Raw genomic sequence first — 19,032 nt, 5'->3', positions numbered from 1 at the left:
GTTTATATACTTACGCTGAATCAAAAATGCGTCATGATACAGGTCATGGCATAGTTCTATAATCCAGTGGTTTCCAAAGTTGACTGGGCCCCGGCCCACCTAACAAATCCTGCCAAATTAGGGACCCACCTCTTGGTCGTCTTCAAAAGGCGGCATAAAATATTAATGGTAACGCTCAGATCCCCTAGTAGTTTCAGGGCCCACTAAATATTCTCTCATAGTTTGGGAAATGATGCTATAATCAACATAAACTGTGTAACTTTCCTTGGGGAATAAGTAAACATAAGTAAGTACCTAATTACTTACTTACTGTATTCAAAAATTTCAATAAGATATAAGTAAGTTGCTGTAGCTTAGCAGCATATTTGCCAGCTTACATTTGTACATAATAATTGCGTATTTTTTTTGTTGAAATAATCGCCGACAAACATTCTTCAGTGACTCAGTCTTCCATACACCAAAACTGTAATTTAGTCATAACATAATCCTATTAATAAAGCGAATCGCTTAGCAGAACGTATTACAATTATTCTCCTTGGATCAGCACATCTTCTACAATAGGCCTGCGCTCTACTGTCAACACACGATGTTCTTTGCTCACTGACTCATACCGCCAACCACTATACAAAGACCTGCGATCATCTTAAATTAGCCCTTATCATAGTAGAAAAACTGAAGATGTCGGGAGATGCGACAGGTCTATGTAGCTGGTCGCCATATGAAAACAAGCTTCGAATTATCTTGTTTGAATTTCGTATGCCGTACGTCGTTTGTTTTATCGTCCTTTTGTTGCTTCATTCGGTTAGCGTATGCTAGAAGGGTGTCCAATGATTATTAATGTTTTTATTATAATAGCACACACAGACACACACACACACAGCAGATATAAAACTAGTGGCTGTGTGAGCTGTAGACCTCGCGAGAACAATTTAAAACTGAAAAAAATGTTTGTCTTCGCCATTTTGAAATATTTCCAAAAATTGTATCGACCAAAAAATTATATTTACTCATCGAACTTTCTCACAAAATTTCACGAGTCTGTTGAAAATTGCGACCTGTAGAGGAGAACATCAGGAGTCCGTATGTCCTGATTCAGGACTTCAGGACAAGGAAGCGTTTTTGCCCAAGTTGAAACTGTGACCTTCGCTAACGCTCGGTCAATAAATAAAATGCGTCGTCAGTCGTTAGAAGGACCTATTAGGTATTCCTATGTGCAACATTTTGCAAGAAGTCGAAACTAAAAAAATCATTGGATTCAATCAGAATTATTTAACTAAAAAACGTATTTATCTCCGTATCTATACAGTATTGAAATTTATTGGTAGTATTGGCACGTATGGTACTGACAGGTTTTTTACTGAGTTTTGTTTTTCAACTGTCAATAGTTCGATTTTTGCTTTTTGTGACTGGCCACTTTGCACTAAATATTGCAGCATATTGTTTGCTTCTTCTCGTCTCATATTTTTACACTTGAGTGTACCAGGATCGCGATTATTACAAGTTGATGACGGTAAAAAACGGACGCAATCTACACGTTGTGACCCGTGACTTTTACACTTTCTAATGACCGGTGCTCTAACAAGTAACAGTTAAGGCTAAGTACCTATATCTAATTCTAACCTACGCAAGCACTTATCTCGCCAAACCCTGTAAGGCAAAAGGAACTTTACTCTATGATCATTATAGTTCATAGTTAGGATCGGTATAAATTCCACGCGAGAGGAGTGGTTAATATAACTCGCAGTTATAGTGTCTGGTTGTGGGCATGATGAAAATATACTGTTATCGCATCAATTTTTTGTCGCGTCCGAAACGGTTTTGTAAGAACCTCTGTTTGCTCTGTAATGGTTTTTAGTGTAGGTTTTGCAAAGTCTCAAATCAAAATAAGACAACGTCTACATCTTAGATTGATGTTCAATCAATCCTCCAGAATCTTGGCATATTCACGAAGCAGTTACATTGGGTTTAATTTTGTCATTACCCACAAGAATAATAAATAATACGTATTATTTTCCATGGAAATTGCCGGTTAATTTACTCTCCACAACTTTCACATGTTCTTAAACATAACTTCGTAGCGCGGCGCTGTAGAGAAAACGAACAAAGAAATAAACAAATGCTCATTTATCATAAGGATCAGAAGAACTTGCAAAAGCATCGAGTTTGCTTTCACACGAAAGGCCTAAACCGCATACGTCTCACATATCAGTAGCCGTCGTGGCCGACCTTCCTAATCCTAGCCATATTCGCCAGCGTACCCAAAGCCCCAAAAGGCCGGTGGAGCGTGCGCGGGTTCCCCGCTATTTCCAGCGCTTTGATCTCGCAACCGGATTCCTCCGGAATTGCCCGCGTTTCGACATACTGCAGCACAATCGCAACGTCTACTCAGATTATTACTTACCTTTATTAGCAGTTAAAGTACGAAAGGAGAGTGCATTCCGGAACTTGACGCGGCGGCGGCGTATACGCAATTATGTGTTTTGGACGTTGTGATTTCGCTCTGCGTAGATAAACGGTGCATCAACGTAAATATTTATTGTGTGGTACCTAAGATTGAATCTTTTGTGTGGTAAGATCGATCCTTCCGGACTGCTTTGGCTAGGTTCACGCGGCGTAAATTTTTGCCGTATACCGTATACGGGATTTTATCGAATACCGTAGTGACAGCAAAACTTGTATTGCCATACGTTCAAAATCGTTCACACGGCACAGGGCTAGACGGTTTTTCCGCATATTTATTTATTTAAACTTTATTGCACAATACATGAAGGTACAAAAGGCGGACTTAATGCTTTAAGGCATTCTCTACCAGTCAACCAATGGGTTAAACCAGAAAGATTAAGTAGGTGCAGTGACTTTTAAAGTAAATGAATTTGTAACCAAGACTAAATGAATATAAACTATATTGATAAACTTACACATATACTTAATACAAATAAACATAAATACATAGATACTATACATATTTATATACCTAGTGTGAATCATTAAGTTGACGAAGAAGAAAGTTTGTCAAGGAAATACTTGCGCAACATGCGCTTGAATGTGAATTTGGTTTGCGCTTGTCTGATAGAGAGTGGGAGATCGTTCCAAAGTCTGATAGCCTGGACAGTGAAAGAATTGGACATGAAACCCGTTCGATGTAGGGGGACAATGAGCTTAAGGCTACGGGAAGAGCGAAGATCTGTGCCTGGACGAGGGGTAACAAATTTAAATTTCGAGCGGAGATAATCAGGGGCGGTCGGGTCAAACAAGATTGAGTAGAGAGTACACAGAGCATAGAACCTAAATGAGTTGTTACTTAGGAATAGGTAATTTTCGGTTTTCGAATAACTGCGCTTCAAGTGCGCTTTTGCAATTAGCATAAGACGCCGGATGAATTTACCTGAACTTTTAAAACTGTAGATAGATAATGTTTAATGATAGAATTTGTTTAACATACAAAAAAAAATCCAAAATTAATTTGCTTGTTCTTCTTGTTTTTTTTTTTACTTTTACATGTAAACATCAATTAACATGTCCACAAAAAACGGAATTTAACTGAGATTAAAATAGGCAGAGGAGTACCTCTGCCAGTAGACTTACTTTCAACAAACTGAAATAAATGTCATATACTAAGAAAAAATGACCAAGGCCTCCAGTGCCCCAGGCTGGAATCGAACCAGCGTCCTCTGCTATCGCGGCACACTGTGTTACTTTCAACAGTTCAGCAGAATGGTTGCCACTTATAAGTATCAACAGTCCATCAGACCAGGTTTAATCAACGGATTACTCTATAATTGCTTAATCGAAAATATGCTTAAATGCTCAACAATGAATGATAAGTCGGATAGAAGGTTGCAGGTATCCTATTTCGTTACCCTCCAACCTTATGAATCTGTTTACCATATGTGACGTTTTCAACCAAAAGGTACCAAATTGTCGCTTGTCGATAAGGTTGATATCTAATTGAAACTATATGGAAATAGCGCCTTACTGACAAGCGACAATAAGTACCCTTTTGGTTGAAAATGGCACATATTCATATTTACGGAGAAGCCTTGCCAACAGGGGCGAATGCGTGCGTTATCTCTAGTTGACAGAGTGACTCAGTTAATACAAACTAGATGAATGGAAACGGGGACAGCTTGAACAGGCTGACATCATGAAGGCTACCTATTGTATTACTAAAATACCGTACCACACCGTCTTGACTCATTCATTACTTAAACATGCACATTAATTTTGGAAAACAACGGTTAAGTGTTTTCCCTTAAAATATTACCGACGGTCATGCATAGGTACATATATGCATAATGGCATACGTAGATAGGTATATCCATATGTACCTGCTACAGTTAACGTGGATAGGTCCTGTACAAACACAGAGTAGGCACGGTGCATTCCGTAAGACTCATTCTATATTATAGTTTTCAGCGACTCAAGATGTCAATCCTTTGACCTGCCATTTCATTACTTACAATTTGTGCCATTTTCATCCAAAAGGGTACTTATTGTCGGTTGTCAATAAGGCGCTATTTCCATATAGCTTCAATTTGAACTCAACCTTATTGGCAAGCGACAATGTGGTACCTTTTGGTTGAAAACGTCACATTTATTGAAGCTTAGCCAACTACAGCTTCAACTCTGCCATTCAAATCTATATTTTATTGGACCGGCTTATAATGCTTCTACTTATACTAAGTTCTAATGAACATAATTATGAAAGACAAAATATATCAGAGGTCCAACAGTATCTAAGACAACGAAACGGTACCGTGGTAGTGCACATAACTCATTCAATGACACCCGCTACTGAATAGCCCCACGCCCACTTAGCGTGAGATCCACCATGGGAACGCATTCAATGCCTGTGGCGCAAGAAACCCCAGACTAAAGACAAACTAATTAGAAAGACTGACAATCTGACGCCACCGCGAGCCTCTTATTACCTTATTTATTTATTTAAAGCTTTTGCCCGAGACTTCGTCTGCGTTGAATCAGTAACAGCAGCTAAAGTAAGTTTAGCGCCTGGATAAAGTAAAGTAATAGCAATCATTCAATTTGAGCAAAAGCTTAATTGCATGACATCAATTGTTAGGCAATTCATCAAATCTCAATTTCACACCTCTTTTCACTCTCTTTAGGGATGATTTCCGACATAAAAACTATGTCCTTCCCTGGGACTCAAACTATCTCTATGCCAAATTTCAACTAAATCGGTTTAGCGGTTTAAGCGTGAAGAGCTAACACACAGACAGGCAGACAGACAGACAGATTTTCGCATGTATAATAGTATGGACGAGCCTCAAACTACACTAAATCAAGTCTTGTGGTAAAGGATTTTTATAAGTCTGAAAATAGGTAGAGCTATTTAATTTTTAAATTAATCTTGTCTAATAATAAATAACCTCCGGCAAACCCTTGGGTAGATATAGATAGGATACGAAGATATATTTCTGGAGATTTCATTCCCTAGTCATTATTCATATATACAATTTATTCTGGCAACGAATAATTAGCCAGGCGCTAAAGCCTCTACGGTTCCTTATGGACATGATCCCCATCAGGCTTTAACCGGGGATACACTTGAGTAATTCAAAACTGCTATCTATTTTAGCTAGCTGAGCCATTTTGATTATTTTTGTTGCGGTTAAAGAGCCTAACAAAATAAATTTATATATAATTCAGACCTAAATGTCACAAAGATGAGAAGTGTTTGTAGCCTACAATACTATTATTCTGCATTATTCACTAGTCTTCGTGCAGCCACAAACAACAGTACACCAAGAACGAACACTATTCGCAACTCTATTCAAATATACATAAAACCTGTTATTGTTATCACTGTGTGAAAGAAGAGCACTAATGTGGCGCGGTAAGGTCAGCAAAATGGAAATTAAATTACAAATCCGATTACCTTACTAGTGTGCATCCAGCCGTGGCATTAGTGAGCGCTGATAAGGAATAACTTGCTCGCGACGTTTTGATGTAGGTACATTACATTACAGTAACTACTTGGGTACACCTGGGTTAAGGTGTTAGATTAAATTTTCTACTGTGACTATACCTAGCAGCATTAAAAAATGGCGGGTTCCAAAAAGTGGGTGTGGGCGGTAATAGGTTAAGACACAAAGGTCCAGTTTTGAAGAAAACGAATACCTGGCCAATTATTCTACAGCTTGCTCATGAAATGTACCTATTTTGCGCCACTGTTGACTTGAAACATAAATATTCCACTTTATCAAGTCTGATAAATGAATAAAAAAATCCTATTGCCAACATTGTCACGCCAGATTAGCGCTAGCGATTACGACGCATCTTGCAGTTCAATGACAAACACCTTGTAAATGTACTTGTCAATGCTCGTATTTTCTTTAGCTCAAGGTCTAGTTTTGCATAACCCAATTGAATTCGTAAATTGTTATAATTGTACTCATTGCATGTCTATATTGGACGTGTATTCGCATTGCTTGTGCGAGTTCTGGGCAGGAACAGTGTACCTGTAGACTGTAGAGGTAACTTCGAATGCGGGGTAGCCCGCTTTCAAAGTCACCCCAATACACCTTAATACTAAAAGTTTTTAGAATATCCACTACTGGCACAATCATACTGGGTCGTTCACTGGGTCGATTGCCGAATGCACAGTATGAGGATTATAGGCATCCGGCCCGGATCCGGATTAGGGTTTTTTTTATATAACTATCACTCGTTTATAAATATATGTAACAATTTGCTAATTCAGCGGAACCCCTGAATCACCCATAGTTGGCAAGCAATTGTAACACCCCTGACCTTACTGACGCAACGGCGACAGAAAATAGCAATCACTTAAACTAAACCATTAACGCTACCATTGTGTTCATTACAACACTCAAATTATCTCCTGCGATTAACTGATTACTTTTGCAAGCCAATCGCCCTGTTTTTGAAACTATCGTAATGCATATCTTAGGGCAAGAAGAGGCAATACACAATATAAAAAATCTGAAAATTGTTTTAATTTTTCCTAAATTTCCTTAGAAACATAATTTTCCCAGTAGGTATAAGTTTTATTCCGTACGCATTTTTAGGGCGGTAACGTTCTAAGCCCTGAAAATCTGAAAGTATTGAAAGAAAACTTTCGAAAAGCACACTAATTTATAGAGGAAAAGCCTACCTTACATAAGGTATAATATGCCACAATCACGTTTACAGTTTTTACAGAAATTAAAAAAATAATAAAAGAACAGAGGTGGTCCGATTTTTTGCACCCGAGTGTAAAACGACTATTTTCCCTTTAAGACGAAATGGACTTATGGTGTTCTTTATCCTAGGGTAAGCCAATGGGATGCGATACATACTAGATACATTTATTCGTTTAATACCAGTAGGTGTCGAAGGTTGTTTTGCCTAATAATCGCTCCTTATGTTCTGATGTGATTGACACCGATAAAGAAGTAACTAAATGCGTCAATACATGCAAATATTATTTGTTTTTCTTACCTAGACCAAACGGTGTGCGTCACACCAATATCTCACTACGTGTTTTCATGAGATAAATACATACATATCTAGGCTATCTATCTACTTAACACTCATGTACGCATCTTCTATAGGTATTAGAAATATTTGCCCACTTGCTTAAATACTGTGTAAGTACTTAAAACTATTGTAATTGTAACCTTCATGGTTTAAAGTAAGGTAAGAATAAGAATGAGAATGGGAATGAGAATGAGAATAAGAATGAGAATGAGAATGAGAATAAGAATAACAATCAGAATAAGAACATAGGTTTTATTGAGTTCTTCTGTTTTTTAAAAGAGCCTAAAATGCTGTGATACACACCGAGATTTCACGACTAAATATTAGAATATACGTTAAACGGTACCAATCTATAGACCAAATCCATCTCAAGCCTTTCCTTCGGAACAGCAGATGCCCTAGTTATACGACCCACTGCCCCGGACATAAGGCATATTTTACAATGAACCGGTACCTAGCATAGAATATATTACCATAAAGATTTATGGGGATTGTAGTAATTAAAATATTCTACCTGTCATGGGATTTAATAGTGTTATTTAGAAAACCATAAACTAATCAATAATGTTTGAAAGTTTCCACGCATAATTTAATAAAGAGCTTTCGACCTAGAAAGCTCATTTTAAAAAGAAGTAAGTAGGTAACCAAAACCAACTATCTTATACACTACCGTAACGCCGTAACACCACTCAACGATAGTCCACTAGGTACTACAACTAGGGGACCATTTCTCGAACGGTATTAGACTAATATTATTAGTCCACGAACTGTCAAATCGTATGGGTTGCCCACACACAATAATATTCGACTATTGTCGTTCGAGAAATTGGCCACGAGGTATGATCCACAAGTCGATAATATATATAATGTACCAATGTGCTTTTTGTTTTTTTTTTGATGTATTTTTCCATTTATAAACATTTTGCTTGTAAGTTTGAATCAATAGGCCTCTGTAAGTGCGGCGCAGCATATGTGTAGCGCAGCTTCAACCCTAGCGTACGTAGCGTTGTCTTACAAAAAGAGAGGTTTTGGTACGTCCTTATCGTGTGATAAAAGTGACAATAATGCGCCATATTGACAACAGACAAGGCACTGGTAGATACATACTACGTCACCAAGATCGACACATTTAACTATTCAACTTTTATTAAGATAGGATGTGACAATTAAGCAATATATATGGGCCCGTATGTGACGTGTACCTACGTCTCTGGGACACATTACACATTTAACAGTTGAGGCATGTCAAATCTACGTACCCAATAGTATGAATATCTGAGCCGACGAAAGTCTACTGTTTGCCACGCTGTGAGCGTCGCTTTTAATTCTCCGTCCAAACATTACGCATATGTATACATAGTCGATAAGTGTCATACCCCAAAAAATAAACGAATTGCTTCCAGTCTCAACATACTTGAAAATAAATCTCTTAGTTAGTATGCTATATCTCCAATCCGAATCCTTGTCAGACGCACTAGACGCAGACGTGGTCTTAAATTAGAGATCCTTGTGCGGCGTCTATTTATACTTCGCCCTGAACCCAGGACACCGTGCACCGTCGCGACTCGTCTGACTAATGGTGACAACTTTTACCACAGTCCAACTATCAATAGTATTATGACTGAAACTCTGTGCACAATTGCACACATAGTATTTATACTATTTATCTTAAATTAGGAAAAATGGTTTACATTTGCGTGCGTTGTTATACTCAATTTCATCAAACTGGGCAGCAACACTAACCCTATTGCTATGACTATATTCCTTAGTACAGTTTGTCCAAAATTGACATCTGCCTTCTTGTGTATGTGCCTAAAACAAAAATAAAACATTCAAAATATCATTAACGCAAATCGTATTCGTACGAAGTTAATAAATATAAGTATGTACCAGGGGCCCATTTCTCGAACTAAGTATATTAAACTAATATTATTAGTCCACGAACTGTCAAATCGTATGGGTTGCCATAACAACACACTAAAATATTAGACTAATATCGTTCAAGAAATGGGCCCCAGATAAGTATTATGACCAAAAACCAATAGGTATGTGATTGACCGGTACTCTCCATCGATTTAGTTTCTTGAAGAATGTACTTTTAAATTAAAATAATGCTTATTAAAATACTCCTTACGTTGTATATACTTGTGTTAGCGGTGCCGATGCCGGTGAATCACTGGAGTCGTATTTACATAAAGTAAAGGCCATTGCCCTAAAAGGCATAAAAATAAGGCAAAGGAAAATGTTTTTCTCCTAATTTCACTGTAAATATTGTCAACCATACTTACGGATCAAGTAATTATGATTTATTTATTTATTTATTTATTTATGTTAAGGAGAACCAACAGCTATACACTTACAATAAACAACAAGATTAAAACAGGAAGCCAATTACAGGAACTCACAGGTAGTAACAAAATATTCAATTTTAAACTAATGCTAACACTTACGCACACACACATGCGTACAAAAAAGAGAGAAAAAATAACATAAAATAAAAAACATACCAAATTGAAAATTAATGGCGATGGAAGCCTTACAATAATCCTAAGTTTTGAACACTTAGTTCATTAGCCCCTCTAGGGGCTTCTACTTATAGGTATACTTATTCAATAACAACAGAGGTCACATAGTTCCAGATAAAAAACACTCTAAAGTAAAATTGATCAGATTCAAATGAAGAATACATATTTAGTGACAAGGCGCCAATACACTAAGTTGATAAATTCCATGCATTTCATCGCGTAATGAAAACGAAACAAAAAAAAAAAGAAAAAGAAAATTTATTGTATCTTATTCGTATTTATGTTATGGTTGATAGGTAAAGTTACTAACCTAATTAAAACTATAAATAAATGGTTAGGACTTTCAATTGTTTAAGAAACAACATAAAATCTAAGTTATACAAGTAGTCGGTATATGAATTAATTTTCATAATGCTTCATTACTATTAATTAGTTTCAAAGCAACACACTTAAAAAGGAACGTTGAAGGAAAGTTGTTTGTTTATTCTACTTTTTAGGCCGCGCGAAAACACCGACACTGCTACACTTTACGACAAACTGGGTCTATTCTAAATATGGACAGCTATGCGTACATAATTAATGTAATTGCTTTATTTGCATTTTAATATTGTATTTTGGACGTGTGTAACTATTGACGATAAAGATTTTTATATTTTGGTTACAATATGAATAAATAAAAGTCAACGCAGTGCAAGAGTGGTTCGGTACTTACCACGAAAAGGAAAAAATGGAGTTTTTTTTTTTTAATTCGCTGTTTTTACAAGCTTTTATTTAACTTGCTAATCTTGCAATGTACCTATGACGGGTCAAATCTGGTAAGTTAAATTTGTCCTACTTCCCAACTTCCAATGAAGCTGAAAATTTTCATACCTACATATTTTTATGTAAGTCAGGTGACAACGCAATATTATGGTACCATCGAACTGATCTGATGATGGAGACAGGAGGTAGCCATAGGAACTCTGTGATAAAACAACGCAACCTAATTGTGTTTAGGGTTTTTAGAATTGTCTCGATGAGTATTAGTTGCCTGTGGAAAGAAAAGTACAGTCAGTCATAAAAGCTTGTATACGTTTTTATCATTTATTTAAGTGCTGTTTTCTGAGAATCGAATAGGAAGTTCATGAGGGCTTTCAAACAAATCTGGTGACACCTACATATGTCAGCGGCCGCGGCATCATTCACGCGGTTCACGCCAATTCACCAATCCAGGGTGGGTTCTGGGCCAATGACTTAACAACAAGGTTTATTGTGGAGCAGCATTACTGTTGCAACTGTACTGCTGTTGTTGTCGACGCCGGCGATATCACTGTCAATTTTTTTGATCAATTGCGTATATATGTAGATGTCGTTGGTTTACTGCCGTTGCGAATGTTGCGATTCGTCGACGACGTCGACGTATCTACTTAGAATTACGGTTGTGTCACTTGTATATCCTCTGCTTGTATCCTTGACACAACCATAGATATAATGCCAGCACCACACTTCGCTGTATTTGGCAAATATTCGTGTTGCATCCCTTTTGTTTTGTATGTCAAAGGAAAGAGATGCAACACAAATATTTGCCAAATAAGGCGAAGTGTGGTGCCAGCATAAGAAGTAAGCACAACTCACGCTTTATCACATGAATATAGAAGGGTAGCGTGTGGGGATGGATAGATTCATTCACGTCTGGAGATCAGATAGGGCTGTTAAAGGTACGAGATCTATTTTCGCGCGGATCTCCCGCCGCGCCTACAAATACGCTTGTTTCATGTTGATGGTTGGGCAAGATTATACGGAATAGGGTTCTGTATTTACGATAACAATATATAAATACCTCGAACTTGTATTAAATATGAGTAGGCAAAAATATCAATTCGTGTATGTGTTATGTATGTACGAGTATATACTTACAGTCGTATTTATTTACTAAATATCTTTATACTTAAAATCTGCATCATTGGCTTCGTTCTGACTTCTAAACATACCTACTTACACATAGATATAATATAGTTAGAACTCGGGCCACTTGCAGCATTCACCCGGGGTTAACAGGTTAAACCTGGAGTTACCATGATTACCAGTATAATATGACACTGGGTTAACGGTTTAATCGGTTAACCCCGCGTTAGTGAGATGGTGAAAGACGCGCTAAGTAATCAATATGAGGAATTAAGCGACTTTAAAACTATAAACCCATTACTTTTCACTGGAAGTAGATTTTGCATCCGTTCTAAACTATTTCTCACGCCTTAAATTCCATATGAAACCAGTTTAAAAACATTTTATCTGTTACATTTTTCTATCTATTTACCTAGGTACTACATATTTGAAATGACTATTGACTAACAATGTTAGACAACGTACATAGAACATTACACAAACATGTTAGTACGCTGAACGTGGAATAAACGCATTGTGAATTTCACAATGTGAAATTAATTCAATCAATGTTTGGTATAAGATTAAGCGCAAACTAAGTACTTAAAGTGACCGTTTTTGAAACATGATGAAATAGTTGCCTCCATACGAAAGATATATCATAAAAACAAATGGTGGTTGCGATATCGTTTAATGTTAAAATGCATTACAACACGCTATGTCGTTTCCTAATGCGTTTTCTATGTTTCTTAAATAAATTTAAGCAGGTCACCATCAATGTTTGAATTTGAATTGAATTATTCTATGAAATAATCATACAATTTTATGCTCCGACTACCTACTCAGTTTTTGAGACATTGCGATCAGATAGAGATGCTTGGGTACAGTGGCGAAGCGTAAACCAATCTAGTGGGCGAAAACCACATCTGCGAGGCCCTTTTCAATGTGTTTTCCCAAGGTAATAAAAAGGTTGGCTTTGCGAGGCCCCCTTAAGTGCGAGGCCGTAAGCGAAGGCCCCATTCGCCCACGCCTAGCTACGCCACTGCTTGGGTAGTTGGGATACGATTACACGGAGAATTGGTTTTCGATCTTGATTTGGCACACGTTACGAGTACATAAACTGTACAGTATGCGAAGCAGAAGTTTTGGCCCGGAACAGTGGTGGGACACTCCTCCTTTCGGGCAAACTCTGCTTCGCTCGGCTCAGCATTGCTCCGAGCAATTATTAGGGTTGACACAACTTGACGTCCCTTTCATGGAGACTTTTCCACAAAAGGGATGTTAATTAGCTATACAAATACATATACAAATGTAAATGTCCATATCGTCAGCACTTGTAGCATGCGACGTTTTAAATTCACAAAGTGGGCTTTACACCACTTGGAACTCTGTTGACTAAGGTTGTATACCTCCAAGTAAGATTGCATGACAAAATAACTTGAGTTATTGCTGATCAAGTTATCTAAAGATTTTTTACCTGCGGCACCGTTTCCTATGCTACTGCCTCTAATGTAGCTTATCAGGGAAGCCAGACACACGTTTCCCACAACTATTTTTAAGTCCACGTACGTTGTTGAAATACGCGAGCCAGTTGTGCAACGAAAACTCGCGAACTGTGTTAATGTTCATCGCAGCAATCGGGATTGGTCCAGTTGCTACTTTAAACTCTGGTTGAACGCGATTAACGACAATGTTGTGGAAGCGACGGTTGAAATAACTACTAGTTTGTATACTTGTACTGTTTAATGTCTTCCTATGTTGCGAGTCTTAACATCCATAAAATAACACTAACTACCTTCTCGCATAGTTATATAAGTATGTGAAGTGAAGCTCAAAAGTTCAAAACGGTCTAACTACTAGACCGTTTTAAACTTAAAAGCCAATGTATCACTACATTCCTATGTATGCTTAGATCTTTAAAACTACGAAGAATACATAATGTTCATGCTTAATGTTCTTTATGCATTACACTAATTGATTACCATAAAACCGAAAGCGTCGTCAAAATGGGACCGGCTTAATAGGTCGTGATGTGACACTAGCCTCTCAGCGCGCTCCGAAAAAATACAGCGTTTGAAATTCGAACGCTGACTGACGCTGATTGGTTGAGATTGCGTTTTGATATTGCAATTAAAATGTCGACATGTGTAGCAAAAATAAATGATCATTACCTAGTTCAATTTCAATATTCATAGCTTTTTGGATATTATTGCAATAAAAGTTTAGCAAACCTAATAGGTATTAAGTGTATTTTTGAAGGCTTCGTGTCTAAATTCAAAGATAAAAAGAAAACCCTTATAGTGCTCCTCCGTCCGTTAGATGAAAATAGAAGTTATTATTAGTATGTAAGTGCACAAGAATGTTGAAAGGCCTGTTTTTACGACATTGTAAACAAGATAATAAGTAGGTAATTGTATTTACACTTACCTACTTACATATATAGATTGTTTACAAATGATATACCAATTTGACAGCATTATAAATAGTTGAACAATTTTTATAGCCGAGAATATTGAACTGAAACTTAATCGAGTTTTGCAGTGCATTTTTAGTTTACAATTTACGTCTTTCCTTATTCGTATCTTATTTTTAAGGCTGCACTTTTGGCGGGAAAGCAAGCTTTACTGCTCCGAATAGTCCGAATATCTTGACAATGCAGTCAAAGTGCAGTCGAGACGTGGACTTTCGCTTTCGTCCGGCGGTACACTTTCACTCATCATCGACCAATTAGGAGCTGATAACAGCAATGACTTGTTATCGATCGGTCAACGACGTAATGCAACTTATGATATAATATACTTTACAGTACATATGGTGCTACTTTCTCGCACTAGTGCGTAAAGAGCACTTTTCGTGCATATGTCGAAAGTTTAAAGGGCCATATGTACTGTAAAACGTTGTTCGATACACGTGCGAATAACAGAATAAAATAAATATTTAAGTGGGGCTCCCATACAACAAACGTGATTTTTTTGTCTTTTTTTGCGGTGTAATGGTACGGAACCCTTCGTGCGCGAGTCTGACTAGCACTTGGCCGGTTTTTTTATTCCATCTGTTAGAGTATCTGTAAGAATTTTTGTTTTTGACATAAGTGGATAAAATTATGATTACTTACTCTGACATTTTTAAATTGTAATTTTGAATTTATTAGATAATGTAATGTGATATTAGACAATTTAATTACATAATATATAATTATGTAATTAAATTGTAATTTATCAAATAATGTAAATTGTATGTACTGACGATCATAATATAAATTCGTGTAGATTAGTCTAAGATAATTTATATTGTAATTTTATATTATGAGAATAAATATCTAAATCTAAATCTATCCGACTTTAATAGGTAACTGATACAGACATTTATGTTCCCAAATGGTGTAACTTGATCCAAACTTAAATACGAGTAGGTATCTTCTAAAGTTGTTTTGTTCATAAATTAGCCTACAAAGCTGTCGAATCATATGAATTCCAACTCTCTCGGAAACACACACGGCTATAAAACTTCCCATTTGTAAGGTTATGTCAAGGTAGCTTTCTCTATTCAAATCGATAGTTTTAGTGCATTGATACTGATACAGATCAGATGCCGAATTAATCAAAACGTTTTCCAGATAGTGTTAACTGTGCAAAAGATGTAGGTTAGGAAGTTAATGGTATGTGTATCAACCGAGATAAGTGGCATCGACATATTAACGTGTTTTGTCGGGCCAATACAGGTATACCGTGTATACCGGTTTTGAACAGTTTGGGTTGTTAGTTCACGCTCGGTACGAGTAAGACAGGCTGACACTGTGCAAACTGGCGAGGCTTTTCACAATATTGTAATATTGCCGAGATATCAAGAACTTGTCGATAAGAACAGGTAAAATAAGACTAAATATGAAGGGTACACGGAAAGAACATGTCTAGTCACTTTAGTAACATTTTGAGTAATCGCGGTTTTAAAATTTCGAACCATGTCAAAATGTATGCATGAATTCCATGACCAGGTCTTTTTTAACTAAAAAAAAGTTGTGTTACATACATTATACAGTGGTAGCAAAAAATATAACTAATAGTTCATTAAGAGCTCTACATTTTGAAATGAAATCTAATTTTCCGAAAAAAGTGACGACATATGTTCTTTCCGTGTACCCTTCATATGGCAATTTGGCGGGAAATACGTACACCAATAAAAATGTGTTTATAACGTTCATCTTGGCACTAGAAATGAGGATCTGACGAATTTGGCATCAAATCATAGAAGCGGAGCGTGAATCTCGCGACCAAAACGCGTAAGCGCCATGGTACAGGTTGTGATTGCGACAATTTCATTGTTTGACATGTCATCTCTATAGTAATAATATGTATAACTTAGTGTGTCACAGCACTCACAGCCATCACAGGCTGTCATAAAAACAAGTCATATTTGCCTGCCGACCACGACTGGAACACTTCTTTCTACCATGTTCTCGGATATGTTATCTTATCAACTTTCACTGTTTTTTTCTCTGGTGTGTGTATTCTGCATTCTAGTAGAAATAAAAATGTTTCTAAACATGTGGCTTTATCGCTTCCGTTGCGTACCGTTGCAATAAGAATTCGATATACGTGTCGTGTTCAAGCAAAAGGTACCACATTGTCGCTTAGCATAAGGACGCTCTGACAGGTTATTTGTATGAAGATACAAGCAAATCCATCCTTATGGTAAGCGACAATGTGATACCTTTTACTTGAAAACGTCACACATTCTTGTTATTGATGGTGTAACTATTTAAAAGAAGGAACCTAATCCCTCATTGTTTCACAAAATACAAACACAGTAATTTCTTCTGGGTCTCGTATATTTTCAAACTGGAGAACTCTCCATAAGTTTCTGTTTTACAAGAATTTTTGAGAATATCCTAGTCATTTTATATTTACAAGTTAATTTTATGCATTACTTATATGGTACTTAGGGTAAACTGTCCTAACGTCAGCCACCGACTAATATAGGCCAACTTCAAAACTTGTCCAAGGAACTGTTAACACTCAAAAATTTTCGATTTTTATTTTTCATACATACTATACCTATACTCTACTGCCTTTTCGAAAACTCACATGGCAACTGAAACAGCACAGAATTTCTCTTAAACCACCAGTGATCTTGACGCTTTTATCAGTCATCAGATAAACCGGCTGTCTTGCAGCTGTCACTATATAGTTGTCCACGATTCTGTCAGTTACCGATCTATCCTACAGATTGTAGAGATGTCTCAAGGTCATTTATATACACGCAAATCTCCTCCTTATTGACAGAGACTGTTTGTTCTAGAATAGAGTAAGAATATAAGTGGAATTGAGTCAGGTTGAGTGGGTCTCGATAAGATTGCGCCCACGGCCGCCCCACGCTCGCACCCCGGTGTCGACACGCTTTTCCAGTCTGTTTTCTAAGAAAGGATGTAAAAGTGTCGCATATGATAAACCACATTTCATTTTCAACCGGTCCTTAAGTATGTATTGAAGATATGATGGGGATAAGTCTTCGGCACCACTCACTTAATACTTTATTTATATTTTATCAAACATTTTATCAAACATTTATTTGCTGAATAACCTGTTTTCTGCACTAACCGCTAAGATTGTCTGGATGGGATTTCTCTTTAATAGCGACAAGACCGCTTGTTGTATATTGTTTTCAGCAATTTATAGCTTGAGTTGTACATTGTCTGTGTGTAATAAATAATATTTGTAAGTAGGTATTGTAAAGTTTCTAATACGTCGTAAAAATTTGCGTATGAATGTACCCTTTTCCCACATTTTTTCTGTTAAACATGAGTTGATACTTATGATCATATTTTCATATTTTTACAATCCGTTTGTTTCTAAATATGAATTCATGATTCGACTTACCTCAATGACTTGACATCTTTGTATGGCATTACAAGTCGTTCCAGAAGGAGCAATATCTTTATCAAACCAAGTTGTTATCAATATTGTTGTTTTTAATTTGAAGAAAGGTCGTTTGTCTGTCTTCGTTAAATTATTAAACAAACCTTAAAGATAACATTATATACAAATGATTTTTAGATTTAATTAACCATTAAAATTACATTTATAATTTCTTGTCAACATCATTAAGAATATTTCCATCAAAATATGTTTATTTACATATTATCAAATTAGTAAGCTTTAGTTTAAAAGAAAGCAAAATTTAATAGTATCGTTTCTTCCGTTACAGTTATCGGAGCATCAACATCATGCACCCGTCGTTATCTGCGGAGAGGAGATCATCGCGCGTTATATAAACCTCGATTCCAAGAACATTATCTGAAGCAGACTCTTCAATAAGTGACAGTGTTTCGTGTTGTCGTGCTGTACCACTCAGTGTTTATTCCACATTCTACATTCGATATTCAAATTTATAATTGGAAAAAATAATCAGCAGTTCTTGAACAGCAGAAACAAGTGCTTGAATAAAAAATAGAGAATTCGAATTTCAAATTCGAATTCTCAAGCCGCGTTGACACGCACAAGTGACTGGAGCTAGTAGTGGACGGTTTAGTGATCGAAAATGGCCGGCACCGGTGGTGAGATCTGGCTCCAGTGGTTCGCGTGCTGCTACCAGCCCGCCGCGCAGGCGCAGCGGACGCGCCGGAGAATAGACCGCTCCATGATCGGAGCGCCCACAAACTTCCAGCACACAGGACACATAGGTATGTATTACAATAATATTATTACTTCTTAATACTATTAGATGTTAAACCACTGACACCATCTAACCAGGTCAGGTTTTGAGATTGATTGTTAAATTCATCCAAACCATTTTGTAACAAAATTAACAAGTGTCTTTTTAGAAGGGTAGTTAGTGTAGTTATGATACATTGTTAACAATATGAGACTGCTTAATTCACTTGTCATCGAGTTTCCTGCAACATTCTTGCCATTTGCAATTAACATGTTCTTTAGGATCATTGAAACGATGCGATGCGACTATTGAAGTTCGAAGTGGTCGGCTAAGCTAACTGCAGCAATTTTGCAATTCATGTGCATATGTACATTTACAGCATTTACAGCATGCAATAGTGGTTAAACTTGATACCACTTGATGTTTCTCGTCGAGCGAAAGTGGGCTCACGCACCGTGCCATAATAAAAATAAAGTCTGCGCTCCAATTC

General features: G+C 36.9%; 1 protein-coding gene across 2 annotated transcripts in view; it reads left to right on the top strand.

The window, feature by feature from the left end:
- LOC134753765 (CDC42 small effector protein homolog) overlaps positions 1–19,032 on the top strand; it is a 45,523-nt gene that overhangs the window by 8,634 nt on the left and 17,857 nt on the right. For both annotated transcript variants that reach the window (XM_063689732.1, XM_063689801.1), the window contains exon 2: positions 18,096–18,570. In XM_063689732.1, coding sequence (XP_063545802.1) covers positions 18,429–18,570 — 142 coding nt within the window. In that variant the 5' untranslated portion in view covers positions 18,096–18,428. The remainder of the gene's footprint in view (positions 1–18,095; positions 18,571–19,032) is intronic.

This window comes from Cydia strobilella, chromosome 1, assembly GCF_947568885.1.
Source record: "Cydia strobilella chromosome 1, ilCydStro3.1, whole genome shotgun sequence".
NCBI lineage: Eukaryota > Metazoa > Arthropoda > Insecta > Lepidoptera > Tortricidae > Cydia > Cydia strobilella.
Note: the sequence above shows the minus strand (reverse complement) of the source record. Positions and strands in the feature narration are given on the sequence as shown.